Source organism: Tamandua tetradactyla, chromosome 18 (assembly GCF_023851605.1).
Source record: "Tamandua tetradactyla isolate mTamTet1 chromosome 18, mTamTet1.pri, whole genome shotgun sequence".
In the NCBI taxonomy this organism is placed as follows: Eukaryota; Metazoa; Chordata; class Mammalia; order Pilosa; family Myrmecophagidae; genus Tamandua; species Tamandua tetradactyla.
Genome location: NC_135344.1, coordinates 18,447,017 through 18,466,248, shown reverse-complemented (window position 1 = coordinate 18,466,248; position 19,232 = coordinate 18,447,017). Strand labels below are relative to the sequence as shown.

Below are 19,232 nucleotides of genomic sequence, written 5' to 3'. Positions count from 1 at the left end.
GGCTTTCCATTGCCAGAAAGGTGGTGGAGGAGGCTGGCAGGGTGACAAGAATGAATCAACGCCCCAAGTTTCAGTTCCTATCGGAAGCTGTGTAGTTCAGGGAAGCAGCCAGAGAAGCCAGGTGAGATTACTAACCTGACATATATGTCTAAGGAAAATTCCAAGCCAGAGAAAACTGGGATGTAGATAGGATGGGGAAGGCTGGCCAAAATAATTTGGAGTTGCGATGATCATCAGCGTTTGAGGAGTGATCAAAAATGTGTACCAAAATCTAGGTTAAGTCATTGTGCCAAGCAAATTTACATAGGGGAGGGTTGAAAGAAATTAGGCTACAAGAGATCAATGAAAAATGAAATTGGATAGATTCTAAACTCACAGTCGCCGCTGTCTTGCTTCAGTCCATGGATGCTCCTTCTCACAGATGGGTGTGCTTTGAGGCAGGCTAATAAAAACCATCAATCCCGAAATTTGTTTGTGTGGTTAAAGTAGAACAATTGTTATTGTGAAGAACACAGGTGCTCCAATTACCTCTCCAGATCTGCTTCACATACAAACTGGACGAGCCCAACAACGACTGCCTTAGTCAGACACCAGTTGGAAACCTGCAAAGGCAGATGTTTGTGAAGTCCTTTAGGGACACTGCTGTCTTCTGAGTCACAGGGAAACCACCCCAGCAGCAGAGTTACTCTGCCTATGGACGGACTTTGATACTTCAATCTAATGTTTTTAGAAAAAGAAATTGCTTAGAAATACTTAATTCTAGTCATTAGGCTCTGATCCTAAGTGCGTGGGAAGACAATCAGGGCTGAGGTATTTTTTCTGTGTGTGTTATGTGTGAGTGTGAACACGTGGCTTAGAGAAAGGAGATAAGACCCCCATCATGGCTTTGTTTCCCAGATACCTGGTAAGTACATTATTGACTTGCATATTCAAATATGCTGTTCCTGTCACTCCTTTTGAAGATGAAGGTGCCATCACTATTGCGTCTTCTGAAAGATGTGGAAAATGGCCAATGATTATTTGCAGAGGCCAGAAATCATTCTGTATTGTTTGCTTGAAGAGACTGCTCTTCTGGGGTGAGGGGTGGAGTAAGATAGGAGAAGTTTTGGGGTTGATAGACTGGAACACAGTGACCCCATGTCTTGCCATGGGCCGACACTGTCAGTTCCCCCATTTTATTTTGCATTCTGCTCTTTACCCCATGGCTACTCCATTTGTCTTCAGCTCAGGGTCCCAGTCATCCTCCATTAAAATCCACTGTGAGGAAAAGATCAATTATCAGTTATACACAATGTATCATAATCTCAATCCCCAAGGAAGTTGATTTCTTTATTCTTTGTTGATGTTTAAAATGATGAAATAAAGCAGGGATGCATGAAAGTACGTTCAGTATCTGATTATAATTTAACAAAGAGAACATTGCCGGCACCTTTGAAACTTCCCTGCCCTATCCCTTTACCCACAAAACCTCCCCTGCCTCCTGATTGGATGTCACTAGGGGGACCATTTCCTCATCTTCTTTAACAGGATGTCCACCTGACTAGGCATCCCTAAAAATAGAAGGTTTCCTTGGTTTAATTTCTTTATAAAGGGGATCCTACTTTATATATTGTTTTGTGCCTGGCTTAGTTTATTTCTCAACCTTACTTATAATTGAAGCAAGAGAGTTCATGTTTCCTGGGCAGTGAACAGAGGAGAACACAGTTTTTGGCTCAGGAATGTTTTCTTGTGTACCTTAAAACAGTGGGAATTGAATGACCATGTCTTGGTGTGGCATTGTTTGGGGTGTACTGGATAAGCTATGTTCTCATGGAAAGCTCTAGATCTATGACTGAAGGGCTGGAATGGGCCAGCATGAGACTACGTGGACGTCTCACCAGGATTGAAGTGAGGGGTTCCCAGGATGTAGGACTTTCATTGCTAAACCCAGGAACGTTTCAGATAAACTGGGACAAGCGGGCCACCCTCGTCCTTGTGTCCCACACCCATATCCTGCTAGAGTCATCTCTTTCTCTACTGTGAACGCTAGGCTTCCACTCCTTTGCCCATAATTCCTCCCCACTCTTCCTGTGATTAAAGTTCCTATGAAGAAGCCATTGTATTATCTGCCTCAGAGGGATGGAGTAAACACACCAGAGGGAGAGGAGAGGTGCCACCCCAGAATCCTGCTGGGAAGGTGCTTCGTAAAGATGGCCGAAGTGACCCAGTCTGTGTTGACTGGTGATTTTATATGTTACATTGCAACGAGAGCAGAGTGGACTTGGAGCAGAGCTAGAGAGGAGGAATTAATATTATTAAGAGACTATACCCAACAGCCCAAGATGATTATATATCATTCGTCTGAATTCTTATTTTAAAACAGACTTAGAGAAATTAAGTTACTTGTTTAAGTTCATGCAGCCAGTGGCATTGCCAAGCTGGGATATAAACCCAGATCTGGTAATTTAGTTTTTATTTCTTCCAAGCTTATATATATGATCTAAGGAGTGAATAGTTCAAATGAGATCACACGCCTATAAGATACAGCAGCCATCTCCACCTCTGCTTCCCCTCCATTCAGTTTCCCATTTAACAGGAACAGCCACATTTTTTAAAAATATAGTTTTATTGAGATGTATTATACATTCACATACCATATAATCATCCAAATTTTACAGTCAGTGGTTCACCGTATCATCATATAGTTGGGTATTCGCATTCACAATGGATTTTTGAACATTTTCATTACTCCCCTAAAAATAAGAAAAAAAAGTAAAAACAAAAGTGAAAAAGAACCCCCCAAAAATCCCATACCCCCTCATTATTTATTAATTTTTCATCTTTTCTTTCTTATTCATCTTTCCATATACTGAAGAGAGGGAGTGTCAGTCACAAGGTTTTCACAATCACCTGGGCACACCTTAAAAGCTCTGTAGTTATTCAATCATCTTCAAGAATCAAGGCTATTGGATTACAGTTCATCAGTTTCAGGTATTTCCCTCTAGCTACTCCAATACACCAAAAACTGAAAACGGATGTCTATATACTGCATAGGAATAAACTACAGAATGACCTCTGGGCTCTATTTGAAATCTCTCAGCCACTGAAACTTTACTTTATTTCATTTTTCTTCCCCTTTAGGCCAAGAAGTCTTTCTTACTACCACTATACTAGGGCCAGACTCATCCCCTAGAGTCATGTCCCATTTTCCCAGGGAGATTTACAACCCTGGGAGTCATGTCTCACATGGGGTGGGGGTGGGGGGGAAGGCAGCGAGTTCATCTGCAGAGTTGGCTTAAAGAAAAAGGCCACATCTGAGCAACAAAAAAGGTTCTCTGGGGGTGACTCTGAGGTGTAATCATAAGTAGGCTTAACTTCTCCTTTGCAGGAATAAGTTTCATAAAGGTAAGCCCCAAGATCCGGGCCTGGCCCATTAAGTTGGCAGTCCCCAATGCTTGCAAGAATATCAGGTCTTCTCCAGGTGGGAAAGTTTAATATTTCTATCCTTTTCCCCAGCCCCTCAAGGTAACTTAGCAAATACCTTTTAATCTTCTGCTCAGATAGGGGCAATCACTTTTGATGCTACTTTCTTGTGTCTTTCTCCAGACATCTAAATAAGTTGCTAGTGTTGCTCCTTCTTGTCTTTTACTTTTAGAAACTACATATTGACTTTGTACCCTGGAAGGATCACATATCTCTCATATACCCTATTCCAGACTCCGTCTTACACGGTCTCTTCCCAACCTCTGTACAGAGATAGATTATTATTTTCCTTTAGCTCTACAGTCAACCTTTAAATCATCATACATAAGAGAATGTTATCCTAATTTGAGCTCTAAGGTATACTATGCTAAACCTTTCACTGTAAAATTTTTGTTTTTTCCAGAGTTAATATGACCATCTTCTCATTTCTGGTATTTAGTTGTCAGTCTTCCCACCAGGAATGCACTCCTCTCCTGGTGGGCACACAATTTGCTCCATGTGTTCTCTGTGCCCAGACACGCCAACCCCTCTGCTGAGATATTCACCCCAGAGAGAGAGTCAGATGATCAGGAGAATCAACTTCAGCTTTAAAATATGTAATTAAAATAAGACAAGACAGGCAGACGCTTGTAGGAATGACGTGGGAGGTAAAATGAGAAACCCTGTGACGGGTAAAACCCTCCTCCTCCAGGGAGGTGCGTCCCAGACGGCTCCTGAGACCTCGAGCCAGGGAAGGGCTTTTGGCTTCGTTCTCTTCTCCAGCCCTTGGTTGTCTTCGTGTCCCTAGGACTGCACCATACCCCTCAAAGGCAGCGATGTCTGTGCTGGGATATGAACCTGTAACAGCGAGGACCTGCCGGGCTACTCTTTATAGACCAGAATTGGGGGCAGGGGGTAGGAATCAAACAATAACAATAACAACAACAACTATAACAAGGATGAGCGACTGCATTTGGGAAACATGCCTTTTTCTATTTAAAAGTTCCAAGTGTACCACGACATATTAATATCTACCCATATGATGCAAGAATATTATGTGATGTTAAGTATCAAACGAAATAAAATGTCATGCTAAAATTTGCTGCATTAGGTTGTACATATGCTACTAAAATTAAAATAAAAAGAAAACCATAGGATTGTACAACATAAAATAAAAAAGAAACCATAGGATTGTACAACCTAATATAAACCATTATAATAAACAATCATTTCAAGACTCTTTCTTCCATTGTAACAATTGCATTACACTAATGCAAGGTGTTAATAATAAGAAATATATGGGAACGCTGTATTTACCGCATGGTTTTTCTGTGAACCTATAACTTCTCTCCCAATGTTTTTAAAGGACATGAGTGAAACAACTGGCAAAATTTGAATAAGGTCTGTAGATTAATCCTATTGTATGTGCCAAATTTAAAAATAGCTGTTTTGATAACTACTTTGAATTGGATCTGTAACTAATATGCCACAAACCTCATTTAATTTGCTCCAAAAAGGGCTTGAACATAATTCCATTTTAATGACATTATTTAAAATTACCATGGTCATTACAAGCTGGGAATGGAAGTAGGGGAGTGTCTGAGTCAGAGCCTTTATATTTCAGAGTAAGGAGAGGAACATTCAGACTCACCCAACCAGCAGCTAGCATCCTCTATGAAGACAGTAAGGTAAATATTTCTGAAGTCCACAACTTAAAGTCTGGCTGGCCACTTCAGACACTTCAGAGAGAGAGAGAGAGAGGGAGTTAATGAATGGATCACGGCTCTCCTCTGTACGGAGTGTCTGGGCTCAGCCTTCCCGTTGCAGCGCTTGTCTGCGGCTGCCTCTGAGCGCACGGGCACAGCGGCGTGTCCAAACTGTGTGCGCTGGGCAGACGCCCAGGCACCCCGCAACACTTCATGCTCCATCCTAGGCTTGATAAATAGCATTTGGGGAACTATGTACAGCTCTAGAGTCCATATTTCCAGGGCTCTTTGTTAAGATGTTATGGATTGTGATATACTAATTTTTGAGAATAGAATTTAACTTTATTTTAATGACATAGCTAGGCATCAGATAAGGGATTTATCCAGATTGAAACCAGGCTCTTAAAATAAATGGAAATATTTGAAAATACTTCTCTAGAGGAGTAACTGTATTTATAGCATCACATTTAACTGATAGGATGAGAATAAAGATAAAATGTGTTCAATAGTAGCTACTTATGTTTTCTTCCCCAATATGTGTGCATTAATTAAAAAATATAGATGTAGTTTTTACAATAAGTTACCATGAACTATGGTTACTTTTCCTTTCATAGTCAAAATTATCCTGAAGTTAGATAATATTTTTATCAGACATTTAAGCCACATAATCTACCAATCTGGTATAAAAAAAGCCCAGGTCCATGCATATTATCATTATAATTTCATGTTTTATTGAATGTGTTTTGTGCCACTTTTTATGCTTTATTTTAAAATTATTTTTCTTGCTGCTTATTGGTCTTTTTAAAAAGCCTTGGCAGGAAAATATCTATTCTTTTGTTTTGGCACATAGAGTATGTTGGCTATCGGAAGGAAGGAGAAAAAATTCTCGGACTGAAATAAATCATAAGGAATCAAATAGGTTTCAGGCTTTCACAGATTTTTAGATCCTAAGATCTGAAGTTAAGAATTTGAAAACTTTTATGGGTTCTTGTTAATTCATATTAACTTGAAAATTATAAGTTAGTTATATATTTGCATATTCAACTAAAATTCTGATGTATAAAGCATAAGAATATGCTATATTTTTAAAGGAATGAAATATCAATTTCTAAGGCCAAGTCGTTTAATGATTTGCAAAGAATTTTCTTGCTTTGCCGTGCCCAGCCAGTGGCATCCTGGATCGTTTCACACCAATATGTTCTGTAGCTGTCACGTAATTTGTTTTTCTTCTCAATTTTCTTTCATTTTATTTAACTGGGACCCAAATCATCAGACACTAGCTGGTGGCTTGTTTCAGCTTATTTTAATTTTGTTGTTGTTGTTTTGAAGTTTCTGTGAAAGGTAATTATTGGAGAAAGGAAAATCACAGTTTGGGTACAATGCAAATTTTTGTTCATCTGTCACCTGATTCAGTTTTGAAAATAGTTATCTATTTGCCGATGAGATTTGGATTTTATATCAGATGCGAAGCAAAGAGCCTTGCTTTCTTTTTTTTTTTAAACTACGGCGCACCTGCATAAAGATAAAAACAACTATGTGAACTGGAACATTTTTCATATTGATTTTCAAAGTGCATGAACATGTTTTTACAAGAATGTTTAAATATATATGAGTTAGTGTCACTTACATTTAAAAATTATTGCTTGAGAATTTATAATTGTCTGGAACTGTCTTTGTTCATGTTTCCCTGTGACATTTATCTAGCCTGATTTTGCTGCCGTAAAATTTACTTCAGTCATAAAACTTATGAACATGATTGACTGAACGAGTAAATTCTTGTGTAGCTTCTCTCCTCTTCAATATGTTGGTAGTTCTGAATGTCAGAACTAACAACATATCAACTTATCAACTTCAATACGTTGATAGCCACCATGAATGACTAAAGAGTTAAAAATGACAATTTGTTATAGTTGCATAGAAAGAGATTTAAGAATGATTTTCAAAAACATGAAAGTTTTTATTTTCAGGGGTTAAAATAGCGAGACAAACTTGTAAAGCAAAAAGAAGGACTGAGATGTGAACAAAGAAAATATACGTACTAGGTGTGTTTTACACTCTGGGGTACGATGCTACTGAGCCATTTCCAGACCCCTGCTGGGTGACTCAGGCAGTGTCCCGTACAGGGTCATTTAAAAAATCTTTCATGTCTTACTTTAAAAAGCTCTAGCACACATTCTACCAAGTATATAGCTCTTTATTTCATATAAATTTCACTGAAATATTTGGAAGAGATTATTGTGATTTTGCTGTTGAAGTTAATTCTTAGGGATTCATTTCACTTGCCCTTGGCTCTGATTTTCAGCAATTGATATGAACTCTTAGAAATTCTTTTGGAGAGATCTTAATGCACAGTTTTCCCCAAAAGTGATAAAATTCTTATAAATATTAAATTTAATTAAAATATCAGCTTATGCTACATTTTAGTACATTTAATTGTATGCTGGCTAAATTCGGTCATATTATTTTTTTATCATCATCTGGAAGCGCCGCTTATTTTTTCAGTTGTAAAATATGATTTTGAGCCCTTGAAAAGTCTGTGACCTTAGGCACTGCCAACAGCGCTGACTGAATAAACCTCCTCTTGCTCTCGAGCTCCCACCTCATGCCCGCCCTCCTTTCTTTGGTTCCTTCTCTCCTTTGTTGGAAGGATTTATTTTTTCCTGTTGCTCTAATCACAGCTGTCACCGCTCTTCCCCCAGTTTCCTTGGATTTTCTGGGTAGAGGGTCTGGATAAAGCCTGTGCTTTCTTGGAGTGGAGTATGTAGGGGTGGGGACCAGAGGCGTTTCACCCTATTTTGGAAGTATCTCTGGGGAGTGCAACTACAATGAATTGAATCTAGCTGAATTTAACCCTGAAAACCAGCATTACTTACGGCATCAGACCACAGTGATGTTCTCAGGGTTTGGAATTCCAAAGTGCAAAGAAGTGTCCCTTAGGAACACTCTCTGGAAATGTTCAATTTATCTCTGAGGACAGAATAGATGATTATGACTTTATAGAATAAACATAGCAGCTTTGATTCATTGAATGTCTTAGCATGGATCAGACATTAAAATAGAACAGGTGTTTCTCATTTCTCATTTAAAGTCAAGCTCCCTTCTGATAAAATAAAGTTTGAAAAACTGACTGTAACGTCAGTTGAAATTTCAAAATGCCTTGAACATCTGTTAGTGCAACCAAGTCAACACGATGGCAAGTTTAAAATATTCTTCTTCAAACTACATATATCTTCCTGTTTGTGCCCTCTTCCCTTCTCCCACCTTATCCCCCAAATGCTTTGATTTTATGGTGGGTTCCTCTTACAGTGGAACAAGGTAGGAGGATGCATGATCTTATGTTGAGGACCACTACCCCAGATCCTATAAATAGATCACCTCAAGGAATAAGATGAGAACCAAACCCCTGAGATGTCAAAGATGATGCAGGTCCCACAGCCATCAGTAACCAGATCTGGAACTACGATGACGTCTTCTATTTCCCAGTCCATGACTTGGAATGTGCCATCAGATGTAATATCACACTCATCCTACGATGCTTCAAGGAGAGTTATTTGCAACTTACATATAAATTCCTTTAGTCTGAGCCAAGCAAAACTATTGGCATCAGTTTGGGGATTATGGAGAAAGTCTAGAAAGAAGTCCCCAAGCAGAGACTTGACCAATTTCATGGTGGCTGTAGCTCTCTCTCTGCATATCAGAAACAACTTTATCAAGAATTCAAAGATGATCTTATTTCCATCTTGGATTCTAAATTTATTACCACACCTTAAGCTCTGTAGCAAAAGTTAGACCTATGTGTTGGAAAGCCTTGCACACTCAGATGAAGTAATATAGGAAGTACATTTTCATCTCCCAAAATTATCTAAAATGGTCTGAAGATAATAAATACACTTATAGGACCACAGAAGCATGATATCTGAAATCAGGACAGTTCTGAAAAAAAATTAGGAGACAAAGGTGCTTTAAGAATGGACAATCTGCCATGCCGGAGACCTGGGTTCGATTCCCGGTGCCTGCCCATGCAAACAAAACAAAACAACGCAACAAAACAAAACAAAACAAAAACAGAAGAATACGCAATGGAGGGAGGAGCTAGCAAAGTGATGTGTTACACTTCCAAATGTTTAATTAACAGTTTATTAAACTACAGGTGGGTTAGAGAGCAAGGACTATCGCTCTACCTAATACTATAATTGTAATTTTTTTCTTTTTTGGGGGAAGGGGTTCTTTTTATATGGATTCCTTTAACTCATTTAGCATATTTAAGGCAGTTTATTTGAAGTTTTTGACTAATACTCCCAGTGATGGTTTCTGGCAAATTCTTTTTCTCCATGTGAATGGACCATACTTTCCTGTTTCTTACTGTGTTTTGTAATTTTTGTTGAGAACTGGGCATTCTGAGTATTGTGTTGTGTTAATTATGGAAATCTACTCTCCCACTCCTTTAGGATTCCTAGTGTGGTGGTTGTTGTTTCTGAGGGACTGAGCCATCAATTTTTGACTTTTCCAAACTGTTTTTGCTTGCAGCTGGGGAATGTAAAGAAAAAAAGAGGGGGAAAAATAGGACCTGCCTTTATAAAACTCCTCTGCTGCCTTTGCCTGAGGGGGCAGGGAAAGTTGGATCAATGTCTGCCCTCAGATCTGGCCACTTAGTGATCTGAAGTGGCTAATCCAAAGCAGTGTCAGTGACCAGAACACACCCCCCTGCAGTTTGGGGCCTAGGTCCTTAAGGCACCAGCAAGCTGTTCCAGGACCCCCGGCTGCAGCCCCCACTGCTGCCTGCCACACATTTGGGGGATTGGGGTGGGGTGGGGCCGACAGCACACAGGGTAGAATTCACTGATAGTTACACAATTTACCAGCCTCCTTTAGCTCTTTTTTGAATGCTGCACAGTGTTCCACTACACTACAGAGTTTCATAATAGTTTGATTCATAGCATTTCTAACAGTTCCACAGTTGTTTTGGTAAAGGGACTGATTCTGGAGCTTTTACCCTGCCTTCGTCCTACAATCCTCCTCCCACTGCTTGCTTGCTGTCTCCATAAATTTGTCTTTACTGGACATTTCATATAAATGGAATCATATAAAATGGAATCTTTTCCGTCTGTCCTCTTTCCTTTGGCATATGTTTTGGAGGTTCACCCATGTTGTCGTTTGCATCAGTAGTTAGTTCCTTTCTATTGCTAATTAATATTCCATTGTATGGACATACCACATCTTTGTCTACCCATTCATCAGTTGATGGACATTTGTATTATTTCCAGTTAGGGACTATTATAACTAATGTTGCTGTGGACATTTACATCCAAATCTTTGTGTAGGTGTATGTTTTTATATTTCTTTTGGGTAGATTCTTTCTTTTTTTTAACTTTTTTTTACTGTATAAATAGCATATATTCAATGCAAAGAAAGAAAAAAACAATAGTTTTCAAAGCACCCTTCAACACGTAGTTACAGGACAGATCCAAAGTTTGTCATGGGCTACCATACCATCATCTCAGATTTTTCCTTCTAGCTGCTGCAGAATATAGGAGGCAAGAAGGAAAATATATGTACATATTTTTTTCCATCACATAGTTGTGTATTTTTCATCATAATCATTTTGAGAACATTTGCATCACTACAGAAAAGAAATAAAAGGTATAACTGTAATTTTAAACAGCCTCTTTACTCTATCTGAGCTCAAAATTCTGGGGTGATTTGGGAAACATGAGTAGTCTCTTGAGGCTTGAACACAGAAGTATCAAAGATCACTGAGGATGGACGTTCTGCATCAAGAAGAGGAGTTATCCTTCATATGAATGTGATGGTGGGGGGGTAGGTTGAAATGTTGCACTAACAATTCTCAGTGTGAAGAAAATGAGTACATATAGTATTGTTGTCAGACGAGGTAGTTTTAGAGTGTTGGTAATAGAAGGATGCTGGGCCAAAGAATCTTTTCTCCTAATATCTTTTTGTTCCAAGTTATTTTATGATTATACTTAAGATTGAAGAAATAGAGCTTTGAACTTAAAAGAAATGAACCCCAAAACCTTAATAATCAAAGGATGTGTTCTCAGGACTAATGTTGTTTTCTTGCTCTCTAGGCTGCACTTCATTTCATAATGGCCTCCCTTGCTGCAGCAAATGCAGAATTTTGCTTCAACCTCTTCAGAGAGATGGACAACAATCAAGGCAGTGGAAATATGATCTTTTCCTCTCTGAGCCTGTTCACCGCCCTGGCCCTGGTCCGTTTGGGGGCTCGAGGAGACTGTGCTTCTCAGATTGATAAGGTTCGTCTCAGTTGTGCTGATGCCCATGAGCATATTTCACTGCAACCGTCTCCATGTAAATGAAGCAAATCATCAGGACCAAATCTTCACACATCTCCATGCACCCTTCTCCAGGTGCAAAGGAAGTGCACAGTTCACAGTACTTGCTTTTGAGCCAGGAGACAGCAGATGTCGTCCCAGAACTTCCGATTTCATTCCTGCCCTTAGTACAGTGATTCTCAAAGTCTGTTCCCCTGCCCGGCAGTGTCATGCAAATGCAAATGTTTAGGCCCCACCCCACACTTACGGAATCGGAAACTATGGGATGTGGCCCAGCAATCTGTGTCTACTAAGCTTTCTAGTGCACACTGAAGTTTGCGAACCACTGCCTCTGTAGATATAGATGAGAAAGTACAGCTAGAAGAAGATACCACTGAAGTCCCAGTATAAAGATTAGCATGTTAGAACATTTCAGATATTAACAGCCTCTGAGTGGTCATTCCACTGTCACCCCCAAACCACCACCTTCAGATAGTACCTATTAGATCACCCTTATGCACAGTTCTGAGCCAGGCCATGCAGGTAAATAAATGGTTGAGGTTTTGCTGAGGAATTTGTCATCTAAGTTCAGTAGCTCCATAGCAGGTGCAGTGCTAGGACCAGGCTGCACGTGGAGATCTTGATGTCATCCCTTTCTGCCCACCCATTCCTCCCAAGTTTTTAGTTCATGAGTGAGTGCTAGAGGAAGCTTTCCCCTTTTGTAACCTTCAACACCTTAGTGCTTGTTGAAGATTATTTGTGCAGATATTTGAATTAGAATAATTCTTTTTTTTCTCTGGATAACTCCATGACTATTTGTTGCTAAGGAATAACTTCAGAGGCTAAGATTGTCTGGTTTCCCAAAGCTGTAGTGGGCCTAAATGAATTATGTAAGAGGAAATAATTGCAACTAGAGACACAAAATATTCATATAAGTTATTTGAACAAATTTTTAGTTCTCTGGAAAGTGCTGTCTTGGAAATTAATTTTCATACCCCCCTCAACCCTGGTTGGTTTCTCATTATAACCACCTACTCATGGGTGCAAATTTATATTTCAGGTAATCAAGACCCAATCAATGTTGTTGTATTTATGGCTATGATCCCTATGCTTCTCTTAAGCATTGCCAAGGTCTTTTTTAAGCTTTTTGGTGATCAAATTGACACAATTGGGCTAGTGGAAATCCCTTTAAGTGTGTGCTTTTTAAAAACAATCCTTCCAGATGTCTTTGAAATATCTTTACTTTCTGACAGCAGTATGGTATTCCAGAGCTCTTCTGAGCTTTCCTGGATCAAAGAGGGTTTCAGCTTCTCTGTACAATCTGACCATCATCTGAACCTGCTACCAGTATAAAACAACAAAAAAGTCCTGACTTCCTTACATAGGGACACTAGGGAATATAAAAGAATGAGCTCCTCGTATTTCAGGTAAGAGACACCAACAGGAAATGTTATGAAAGAAAGAATTGTGGTAAATAAGCCCTTTAAAATTTTATAACATTTATCACATATGAATATTTGTTAGTATAATTACTTATCTTTAATAAGGGTAATTTAAGTGTCAAATCTATAATATCTTAGAATTTTAGATAAAGACATATGTATTAGGTGGTACAATGGTGGCACGGTGGCAGAATTCTTGCCTGCCATGCTGGAGACCCAGGTTTGATTCCCAGAGCCTGCCCATGCCAAAAGAAAAGAAAAAATAAATAAATAAAAAATAAAAGAATAATAAAACAAAAAACAAAAACCAAGAGAGATACATATCACCTCAATATTGTACCAACTGAGCTTACTATAAGGAAACTAAGAAAGTCAGAAAATATAACCAAATTAATATAAAAATGGAACAAATCAATAATTATCAAAGCATTATGTGACATATCAATTCTTAAAGCCTTTTTCAAGAAGTTAAAAGGAACAACTTCTGTAGACACACATAATTTTTATAATGTTGCCTAGATTCCATAAGAATTAGCTCTGAAAAAACAACGCCATGATTGAGTCTTGACCCTTTGTAATGATATTCCCAAATGCCATTCTCTCCAGTGGCTACTTAAGGACTTTGCTTTAAAAGAAAACTACAGGAAATTTTACACATTAGCCAGGCTTCCTTAGGAGAAATTTTGGCCAAAGAGAAGGGAAGATTCCTTTCTTTTTGCTACCCCCCACATTGATTAGTAAGTTCTTTTTACATGGCAGTGAATTAAAATTTCAGATTCTGAGATGCTGACATAAGTCAAAGATTTTTCCTCAAAGACATTTATAGCTTACCCAAAAGAACATTACATAATAATCAAATATGATTCCAGTGTCTTCCCAGCAGGTTAAACCTTTCTCCCTGAACTCTTTCAAAGATCAGAGAACTGGACCCTCTGATTCCCCACCCATAACTTTACAAAGGAAATATGCAAAGGGACCAACCAAGTTAAAGGTCCATGAACAGAATCTAGTCCCTGCTTCTCTCCCTCTCCATCTTACACCTAAGCTGATTGACAGTGATGACTTCCAATCGCAGCTTTTCCTTCCTCATTTGGGGGCACTGAGAGGTAGACTTCATTTGTTTTCTAATATGGAAGTTGCAGAGCAGCAAGAATGAAAAAAAATTGTAATGATATAGTCCAAGTTATAAAGACATGCTTTTATTTCATGGAAATGAAATGTCCTTATTGAACCTTCCTCTCCCAGTGATAATTTACCAGTTCCATTGTTCACAATCAGAGGGGACACAGTCACAATGAAATCAACCACAAAACTGTGAGTCAGGATTGTTTTAGAATACAGTGTACTGCATGTATTCTATTCCCAGTTCTGTCTATCCATTAGGGAGAGACAACTGCCATTCATTTCTCAGACTTGAGGATCTTCCTGTTTAGCCAACACAAAACCTTTGAGAGGGAAAAAGTGGTGTCCAAGTTGATGGGAGAAGGAACCCAGGCTGGCAAGCATGGGGTTTTGAAACTTGTAGAGACCCCATTTGTGAATTTTAAATTGGCTACTAATTTGCATATTAAATTTACTTTGTTGACTTTACTTTATCTCTATCTCCATCTCATATTATTATTCCAGATTAAGATAATATAGAAATTGGAACAGGTTCTATATCTCTGTGACCCACTGAGACTAAGGATGACACTCCATAGCCTTATAAATTTTGACACCTTTTTCTGAGCTGTTTCATTTTCCCTTCCCAATGAGATGGTGCTATTACTGAGTAATCTAAGCCTGAAAGTCAGAAGCTCTCACAGAGGCACCGATAGTAACATTGGCTGGTTTAAGTTTTCACACATGATTTTTCTTTCCCAGTGTCAGAATGATCCTTTTTTGTGCCTACCACAAGGGGTTGGTCAAATGAAACAACCATGGTCCTTTAAAGCAATGCTAGATTGTTTTAAAGAAAATACTACAATCCATGAGATTCCAGGACTCACAAACTGAGACAGTAAGACAAATTCACATTTCATACAATTAGTTGGAGAAATGAAAGTGAAATGAGTCCCTGGCTGCTTCTGTATATTGTCCACCCATGCATGAAAGGCAAAACACACTCACTTTGCCCCAGGCAGTTGCATAAGTGGTTACCATATTTGTAGTACATTTTATAACTTCCTTGTAGAGGGCACTTTTGCATTCCAGATACCGCAGACTCAGGAGTCTGGAGAAATTTAAATAAAGTGCATTGGGAAATCAAGACTTGGATAGAGTAGCAATTATTAGAAGTAACGGAGTTATGAGCCAAACCAGAAAAGGAAAAATCTAATGTCTGCTTAAGTTACAATAATTGCACAATCTTGTTACATCTCACACACCCAGATTTAGTTTCATATAATTAGTATTTCTTGGATAATCAGTAGCTACTTCTCTTTTTTATGATATGATACTTAGACGAGACTACCTTAGCTTCCAGTTGAAGGTTGCCAATTTTTTTTTTCTTTTGGGGTGCATGGTCTGGGAATTGAATCTGAGTCTCCTGCATGAAAGGCGCTCATTCTACCACGGACCCTCCCGCTCCCCGCCATGCACCCCTCCATTTTTTTATTTTACTTGTTTTTATTCTTGCCTAGGTTTATTCATTAAGTATTTATCAAATTGTTACCCCAGAATGTGTAAATCAAGTGATTTAAAACATTTCATTTTATAATCCTTGAATTTTTTTAACTTTTCCAGCTTATGGCACTTTTCCCAATGAACAGCCTTTGTCTTAACCAAGTCAATAAAAGGCAGCCGCCCCTTTACAGCCTGCCCCATGTGCTAACAGACAAAAATATGCCGGGGCTCTGGCTCACTTCATTTGTATCCCCTGCCACTCCTGTCCTCTGCTGTGTTGTAGGAAAGGGGGGATGCAGACCACCCTGCCCGAAGTTCAGTATTTCTGCGGGTCCTGCGCTGAGAAGGGAAGGGCGCTGTCCAGGGTCCTGCTGCACTGTCTGAGAGGGGAGGTAGACAAGATGGACGGTCCATTCCAGGGCCTGGGAAGTCTGCCTCCTGCTGTACCTGCTTCACCTCGCTTGTGATTGTTGGCTGCTTCTTGGTTGGTTTAGTTAGAAGGCCCACATCATTTATTCTCTACAATGAAGGACCAAGGTTGGAAATTAGGCTGGTTCATCTCCTCTCCCCACCTCTCTACACCTGGGAAAAATGGCCTGGGTGACAGTGTTCCAGTCAGTCCTTTCAGGAAGACAATCCTTCAGAAACACAATCCTTTCCAAAATAAGCTTCATGTTTGAGGTATGAGGATTTTGTTATATTTTGGACCCTCCTTTTTTCAAAAGTGACTTGAAAAATTGTTTCTTTTAATTATCGTTGGGGATATTAACTCTTTAAATATATTTATTCAAGAAGCTGATGGATTAGTTACTCCCTTATGATTCTTTTATAAAAAGACTACACCAACATTTAAAAAAAAATCCATTAACTTTCTATATACTCAAAATGACAGTTTTCTACTTTTCCTCTTAGTAATGTCAGAAACTACCAATTTCTTATTCCAAGGATTAAGTGGCCTCACAAGGAAGCATAATGATTTTATTTTCAGTTCTTCCCTATGCAATCACCATGGCCTTTTCACTTACAGGACAAAATGGTTGTTCCTCGGGATTTTGGACACTAATTCTAAATATTTAAAAATTTCCTTCAAATCAACAAGTTATAATGAGAGGAGAGAATGGGGAAAAGAAGGGACCACCAAAACATTAAATCATTTTAATACAAAATCTGCTTATTACAAAAGGGCAACGTTATCATTATTATCAGTCTTTTAAATTTTTTATTTCATTTACTACCTCAACTTTAATTCTATTCACTGCCTCAACATTTTGCCAGCATGCCAGGATGTTTTAGCAGACTTTTTTGTGTGTGTGAGGGCTGCAAAAAAGCAGGAAGATCTCTTGTCTCCTTGCTAGGTTCCAAGTTAAAATATAATTTTCTTTTTGTAAAGCAGTTGATGAACTGTTCAGAACGCCAAGAACTCTAAAAGTTCAGGTATCAGATATCAGAAAAGGGTTTCACTAAGTCATTTTATTTTCATTTAAAATAATATCAGATATGTCCTACATTAGTGCCTTAGCCTTCTGCTGGTAATTTCCTCCTCAAAATATTTTAAGAGTCAGGGTATAACTGGAGAACTTCCTGCTCTTCCAACTTAAAAAGAATAAAGAAAACATTTCATTCATGGAAAAGCTCAGTGGAAATGACATGGTCACTGCTTCTCTCCTAGTAACTGACCTGATTTCTTCCTATAGCTAAGGTGACTGACAGCAAAGGCAGTCAATTATATCTTTCCTTTCTGCTCTGGGCAGTGAAGGGTGGTTGTTCCATTCTCCAATGGACACATTAGAGAGAAGCAAGATTCTTACAACATGAGTGATTTAAAATCAAAGGACTACTTATGTTTTCATATTTTCTTTATTATAACAGAACTCTCAGGCTGCTGAACTGGAATTGTCCAAGGGTCTCTGGCACAGAGTTACTGCAGGTTCTAGATCAAAATCTTAATCCTTCCATAAATGAAAACATGCCATGCGTAAGCACTCAGAGTTGAAACAAAATTAAAGCTTATCAAACATATACCTTAATCCAGTAATAATTTTACTTAATAGCATGAATAAGTGCCTAAGCAAATATATTAAACTTGCAGTTTTATTGTGTTATGAATAGATTCTTCTTTAAACCAAATCCATGTATATGAAGATCTCCAAATACAAACCTCCGTGGGCATAATTTTGAATTAAAAGTGCAGGGGGATAGGGTCTGTCAAGGCCCTTTCTTTATCAGAAGCCCCCAAAGTGTTATCTTCAGCCAAGATTCCACTATGACTGAGAAGCAGTGGTGGTGAGGGCAGTGAGGCAGTGATGGTGGGATTTGTTATAAACACTCAGCTGTGGGGAGGAAGTATTTCATTCTCCCCACAAATTCATTAACCATTGTTACAGACACAATGTCATGAGAAATTACTCCATCAGACTAATATGGTCTCTTCCCAATAAAAATCATCCCTGATACACAAATACCATTTTATAATTGTGTTCTACCTAAATGGCTAAATGAACTAAGTTCATTTAGTGCCTCCTTTACATCAGTCTAAAAGGTAAGACAAAAATATTAGTGAAAACCCGAGTTTCAGTGCCCAGAGAAATCTATTGGGCAAAATAAGGCATGCATTTGAATAATTATGAGTTATATTTTATCAATTTTTTGAAAGTTAGGGGAAGCTCCACATGCTAAGAAACCCCTAAGGCGCAGGGAATGGAGAGGAGAGGAACGACCTATGTTTCGATGATGACAATATGGTGTTTTAGGACCTATACAACTTAAATACAATTTAATGCTATCCTATGTAAATTGAAATTTGAAGAAATAGAGTGATTAGAATGTGTAGGAAACACTGATAGGGCCCATGGTTCCGTAATAATTAAAATAAAATCAAAGCAAAGAAGTAAAACATAGATACATGTGAATGAACACATGAATTGGTGAACTAATTCATTCTGACCTAAATGTTAAAATTATGGTTGCCAGGTTATTCCCTAAAGATGCCCCTTCATTCCACAGATCAGAAATCAATCAACACATATACTGAATATGTTGTTAGGGCGGTGAGGAATTGGGGAGGCTTTGCATTGGCCACATTGAAAACCAGAGTGTCCAGCTCCCTGTATATGCTTTTTGTCCAGTGTTAAATTAAAGGGGCTGTGCAACATGGCATAACATCTGTGCCTGGAGTGACCACCAGACTAGACCAAGTCAACTGGAAGCACTGTCACTAAAGCATGTGTATAAAGTAACCCAGATTTCCTAGTTTGCTTGAGAGGAGCTGGGGTGTGGAAAAGGAAGAAAATATCATAAAAATTTTAAAGTGGAACACGTTTCTCTCCTTTTTAGTCTGCTGGCAGTCATTCCAGGTCATGGGACAAATCAGTTCTAGGATATAGTGAATGTGGAATGGTGCATAGATACATATATTGGGAAAAAATTCTTTTATTTTTAAAACCTGGTGCCAACTATTTCACCAGCAACCTCTGACTCTGATAACTTGTGTCTTTGTGCTTTGTTTGCAGTTGCTTCACTTTAATTCTGCCTTAGGACACAGAAACTCTTCTGATACTCAGGTAAAGACAGTCTGTTCCTTCAGAAAAAAAGAATGTGAGGCTAATTTGAGAAAAAAGTTACCATGTCATGAGCAGATTTAATATGTTCTCTATTCTTTTAAAGCAAATAAACATGTGCTCAGATTCCCAGATTGTGGGTATTTCAAATAAAATCTTATTTACTTATTAGTTTACCTCTTTTTAAAGTTG

The 19,232-nt window shown here is 38.6% G+C and overlaps 1 protein-coding gene across 2 annotated transcripts in view; it reads left to right on the top strand.

Moving 5' to 3' along the window:
* Positions 1–19,232, top strand: part of SERPINB7 (serpin family B member 7) — a 62,709-nt gene that overhangs the window by 23,886 nt on the left and 19,591 nt on the right. For both annotated transcript variants that reach the window (XM_077136122.1, XM_077136121.1), the window contains exons 2-3: positions 11,234–11,419; positions 18,993–19,043. In XM_077136122.1, the coding sequence (XP_076992237.1) occupies positions 11,252–11,419; positions 18,993–19,043 (219 nt within the window). In that variant the 5' untranslated portion in view covers positions 11,234–11,251. The remainder of the gene's footprint in view (positions 1–11,233; positions 11,420–18,992; positions 19,044–19,232) is intronic.